This window comes from Cariama cristata, unplaced genomic scaffold, assembly GCF_000690535.1.
Source record: "Cariama cristata isolate BGI_N322 unplaced genomic scaffold, ASM69053v1 scaffold17043, whole genome shotgun sequence".
Lineage (NCBI taxonomy): Eukaryota > Metazoa > Chordata > Aves > Cariamiformes > Cariamidae > Cariama > Cariama cristata.
In genome coordinates, this window is record NW_009609111.1 from 56824 (window position 1) to 62823 (window position 6000).

The 6000-nt window shown below is 39.3% G+C and overlaps 1 protein-coding gene across 1 annotated transcript in view; it reads left to right on the forward strand.

The window, feature by feature from the left end:
• The window catches only part of LOC104159501 (GPI ethanolamine phosphate transferase 1-like), a gene marked incomplete at its 3' end in the record, with an annotated part of 47504 nt that extends 42521 nt beyond the window's left edge, over window positions 1-4983 (forward strand). The window contains exon 12 of the mRNA XM_009697423.1: window positions 4905-4983. Coding sequence (XP_009695725.1) covers window positions 4905-4983 — 79 coding nt within the window. The remainder of the gene's footprint in view (window positions 1-4904) is intronic.
• Window positions 4984-6000: the final 1017 nt, after the last annotated feature.

Genomic DNA, 6000 nt, shown 5'->3' on the forward strand with positions numbered 1-6000 from the left:
AGGACGGGGGTGAGTGGCAGAGGCCTGGGCTGCTCTATGGAACGGTGCCAGTGAAAGACCTTCATGGCAAGAGGCCAATGTTAACCTGGGCGATTTCTTTCAGCTTGGAAGTTACTAAGATGCCGGGGATCTTCTTTCTGGAGAAGAGGGCAAGAACCTGTGATTGCTCAGCCTTTTGGCAGAAGAGGTTGCTGGAGTTGTTTGAACAGTGGCAGCCTGATGCCTCTTTTACCACTAACAATTTGGGAGTTAGAAAGTTCATAGCAAAGCAAGTGAGAAGGTCAGCCTTACGTGGTGTTCAGGGTAAGGTAACCCATACAGGATCCTAGCAGGCTTTATTCAGATGGCTTTGCTCCATCTTGGGGCTATGACGATGTTCAGGGGATGTATATCCTTATCCTCTAGCTTTTTAAATTTTGCATCAACAGGATCTCCCCATTCCCCAAACAGCCCATGTGAGAAGTTAGAAGACTGAAGTCTGCTGAGCAGCCACTTCTGATTTGCTGCTGAATATGGGTCCCAGAGATGTGATCACTGTCTTCTGCAAATCTTGCCATTCTCAAAGGGTTGTAGGATGCACAGTATTTATTTTTTTTCTGATGTGGAGAGTGGAAAGGCAGTGCTGGAAGGGTGTAGATGTGCATGAGCTGACAATAGTCAGGTACATGAAGTTTGTGTGTGCGTGTAGTGAAGCAGCTGAAATAAATTTGTTTTCATCTGACAGTGAACTAGGCAAAGATCTCAGCCTTTCTCTTTGTACGTTGCATCTGCAGGTCTGTGATGCTTCCTTGACTTTCATTATTAAATCTGCAGCATTTTAAGTGTTAAACTACTACAGATCCTAAGGGGTTACTTTTTATAGTAGAATTCTGGAAAATTTACTGTACAGTAAAATTACTATAAATCATTACCCAAATAACGAGGCATAATAAAATTAACAAACTAGCAGTGGTGGATACAGAAGTATTTGCAAGACATCTCCTTCTATTCCAAGATTATTATTTCATGGTTTGACTGCAGCATGCTACCTATGCCGTTGGGGATGGTAATTTCTGTAGTGTGGTGGTAAACAAGACTCGTTGACCAAAGAGAAGTCCCCTTGACATTGCTATGGTGAACATACTGCATCACAGTCTTCTTGTTAGTGCTGTCAAATAGCTTAGCTTATATGAAGCATGAATGATGCGTTGGAAAGATTAATTTTTTCAGGTAGACTTATGACAAGGGTAGCTAATGCCTCAGAAGGGATCACTTACAAGCGCTTGCTTGATTAGCCCAATTGTTTTGTTTCATAATTAATTATATTTATTCATGAATGAAGCTGTGATTTATGTCTGGAACTAGAAAGTTAATCTCTGATAACCATCATGCAAAACAAAATTATTCTTCTAGAACCACCATCGTTTTCTGTGAAGAACGTAATCTTAAGTCTTTAGAATCCTGATGATATTGTGAATGCCTGTGTGTTTATAATATATGTGACCACAGAGTTCTTGTTGGTTTTTTTTTTTTTAAATTAAACCTCAGACAGTGCATGTGTTTTGCAATACTTTCAGGAAAAAATAAGAGGACAGAGTTGAGTCCACTGACTGAATTATCTTTGTGTGTGTTTGTTAACAGGTATTTTAGGACAGGTATTTTTGTGTTATGGAAAAAGACTTCTGATTTTACTAGTCAAGACTATTCATCTTGAATTTGGTAGGACTGGATTTTAGTGATGGGTAGCAAATACATACATAACTTAGTTTTCTTTATGGAGTTCAGAATCTTTCTAATAATGATCAGTAAATTCACTTCATTACTATTAATATTAATTGCATGGATGTGTGCATGGGCCTTGAGAATACATCGACATACTCCTAGTGCCTCTGGCACATTGCATACTAAAGCACGGGGTAATAAGTCTGATCAGTTTAGTCTTTTCTAACACTATCTGTCTTGTATTTGAAAGCTTTTAAATAGTTCAAGTTAAAATTAACTGGTGCTAAGAGTAATTCCAGCTTTAATTCTCAGATTTAAATTTTCCTTGCGATTTTGTTGTTTGGTGAGTCTTGTGGGTTTTATAGAATCACAATTTCTAATGTTCCTGGCTTCTTTCTATAGGCAACTTTTCATTTCTGTTCATGGCTCAGCTTTGTCTCTTTATGCTTTCTGCTACATCTAGCAAGGGGCTCCTTTTAAATCTCCCATTTACTTTGTCAGCTTTAGGAAGTGAATCAGGGTCCTAAATGGATGATAAACTACTTATGGTGAGCTGTATCCATTCCTTAACTGAAAGATCATCAGCATATTTGGTAACTCTTCTTTCTAGTCTGGTGTGAGATGCAAAAATTCTCTAATTGCTTCTTTGAGTTTTTGCTTAAGGTATTTTTTGCGTCTGTATTAAGATGACAATCAACCTTTGCATTCAGGATGAAACTTGCGTTTTGATACAGTTACATATGAACAGTCCTCAGTTTCTGGTGGAATTCATAAACTTCACAAAAACAGTGTGTAGACAATTGTAAGTTCAGCATCGTGAAAAGCATGCATATTAAAGTATTGTAAAACGTGTGGTGTGATGTTAGCTATTGAAAATTAACAATGCACCTGCTAATGGTAACCCCATTTGACAAAATAATTGCCTTCTGCATTTGATTTACTGAAGCTTTAGTGTTTAAAAACTCCATTTATTCTGTTACACCGTCCATGTACAGAAATCCCAGGTGCCGTCGTCTAAGAAGAAATAGGTAAAGACTATTGTTCATTAATAATAAAATGATTCATTGAGGGTAAAAAGATAATTAAGGAGTTTATAGCTAAAGGACTAAAGTTATAAAGTGAAAGGTAATTTTAACTTATTAAAAATTTGCATTGAAAATTACAAGGATAAAATCCACAGAAAATAGTATGTGTAAAACAATAAAAATGAGACAACGAATGTAGGAACATCTTGGATGTATTTAAGTCCTAAATAAAGCTACTTAATATTTATTCTAGATTTTTTTAAAATCTTTAGCTAAAAGCTAAGATACCTTTTTTTCCTCCTATTAATCTCCGCACATGGTGAAAACTCCCACCTTGGTTTGGTGTTTTGCTCCCTTTTCCCTGCCAAAAAACTTAGCAAAACTTGGGGGTCGCAGATTTCCTTGAGGCACTACTTGGATCTGGTTTGCCTACTTGAAGAACTGATTCTAACTTGAATCATCATCAGCCTTGGTGCGCAGTTGCTGGCTGCATGCTGGTAGCCCTCGGCCTGTGGAGCTGAAAGATTGACTTTCATAGGGACATGTCATGAAGGTGCAGGAACAACCAACATTCACTCTGCTATTTTTCAACTCTGTTTTCAAAACCCTCTGTTCTCCCCTCAAAGTTAAGGTGATCAAACACTTACCTTGTCATTATCTTTTCCTCCCTTCTTCCTTTTCCTCGGGACTTCTCTCTTCCCACCTGTTTATAGATACCATGCTTTGATTCTTTTCTAGATTGAAGAGAGTCAAACATTTTTTAATACGGTTATTTCATTTACTCTTCTCAAAAGTAAGATACATTGCTGCTCCAAGTATTCAGTGTTTTAGAAGACTCCTGCACAATACTGCTGTGCTCTGAACTCAAGAAAACAGTATCAAAATATACCAGGATGTTATTAGTAATAAAAATTCAGATTGTTCAGGCAAAGAATCCTTCTAGTGTATTTCAGGGCTCAAAAGATGATATGTATGTATTGGTGATGTACCAGCTGCTCCTGGGTTGTAGGCAGAAGTGGTTCCCAAGTGTCTGGGAGCTGCAGGAATGAGCATTTCCATGTGGTACTTGCATAAGATCAAGACCTGCCCCTGAGGTTCGGCTGAGTGACCACACCGGTGGCCGCTGCTGATTTAAATAATAGGAGTGAGACCCCAAGACCGGTCCTGATTTGGCACAGCCTGAAACATGAAGTTGGTGGTTGTGTACGAGGCATGTGAAGGAGCACGTGCAAGGGAGGGAGGCATAACACTGGGCCATCGTGTGCTGAGGATGCTGAGGAGATGATGCTGTGCCACAGCGGTGTTGCGGAAGGCGTGAAAGAAAGCTGCTGTATGTGTTCATCAGCTATCAGAAAGCTGTGACCCATGATAGTTTGTCTGTGGTGGCTAGAGTGACAGTGATTGTGGTGTGGCTTACAGCTTGCCCAGAGTAAACCTGGGATCCTCTGACCTGCTGTCTTCCTTAACTTGGGGAAAAAAAAGGGTACAGGAAAAATGTCTCCTTCCCCTTTCATTTGGTGGAAGTTGGTTGACTGGCTTGTTTCTCCATGTTGCTACTTTCTGTTAGAGAAAAATCGTAGCAATTATTTAAGCTGATGATAAAATTCATTAAAATCAAAGACATTTTTATCACTGACCTCAGTGTAGCCAGGTAACTGTGTTTATCCCCTGCTCTGCGGACACTGCTAACGGCTCCCTATGTAACAGGAGACAAGCTCTTGTTTTTCAAAAAGATTGTTAGGCGTCATCTGCTGTTAGTGTGGAACCTGAACAATTTGTCCTATGCTGGACAGGCTTACGAACTGCTTACAACTATCTATCAAATCAGTTAAATTGCTTAATTCTTGTACGTGAAGTGCTTCTTGTCCAGAGCGGTAGACAGTAATAATGCACAAGGGAGAAAATTCTGAGCAGTATTAGATGGGAACACCAACATAAAAGAAATGTCTCTTAATGCAGAGATCTATGGATAAGTTAGACAGCAGTACTGTTAACTGCTAGTGAAGATGAATGTAGAGGAATGGATTAGTTCCAATTACCTAGTTACCTCTAATGAAGTTCAGAATATTTTGCTATGTTTCATTCCAGAGTAATTTTTTTATTAGAGTTATTTTTTTCTGCCTCTTCCTCTGCTTATGAAAAGAAGAAACGTTAATATCTCTTTATATTGTTGTACAGACCACTTTCTGATTCTGAACAGATCAACTTTTTAAAGAAAACAAGACTATATATTCAGCAGCAGAAGTACGATGAAGCGGTAAGTTGTTTTTGCTGTATGCCTTCTAGAAACTTTTTACAGGAACTTCTGTTTAGATTTGTTTAACTTGGAAAGAAACTGAGGAAAAAAGTTTTGTTTCCTCTTCATGATGCACATCTCATTAACACAAATAAAATCCCACTGTAAGTGTAAAATTTTGCGTTTTGGCATCAGTTCTAATGAATAATACTGACTCGCTGTATTTTTTCTCATACTTCTTAAACTGTTTGTTATCATTCCATAGTATACTAACACACAGTACATGTTTTTATTTTCCACTGTAGAAAAGGGTAAATTGAGAGAGAAATTGAGGAATGTAGTTCATGTTTACAATTTTTAGGCTGCTAGTTGCACAGAAGAAAATATGATGTTTTGCTCCATCATAGATCTTGCTTTATTTTGTCCTTTTAACTGAACTAGCTGTTCTTGGTTTTAATTTCACATTTTAATTTGTCAGAGACTGGGAGACATACGTGGAATCATTCTGTGCTTCCCATTTTTAAAAAGGGTAGAAAGGAGGACCCTGGGAACTACCAACCCATCAGCCTCACCTCTGTGCCTGGGAAGATCATGGAACAGATCCTCCTAGAAGCTATGCTGAGGCACATGGAGGACAGGGAGGTGATTCAAGACAGCCAGCACGGCTTCACCAAGGGCAAGTCTTGTCTTACCAACCTGGTGGCCTTCTATGATGGAGTAACTACATCAGTGGACAAGGGAAGGGCTATGGATGTCATCTATCTGGACTTTTGTAAGGCCTTTGACATGGTCCCCCACACCATCCTTCTCTCTAAATTGGAGAGGTATGGATTTGATGGGTGGACTGTTCGATGGATGAGGAATTGGTTGGATGGTTGCATCCAGAGGGTGGTGGTCAATGGCTCAATGTCCAGATGGACGCCGGTGATGAGTGGTGTCCCTCAGGGGTCTATGCTGGGACCAGTGCTGTTTAATATCTTCACCAATGACATAGACAGTGGAATGGTGTGCACCCTCAGCAAGTTTGCAGATGACACC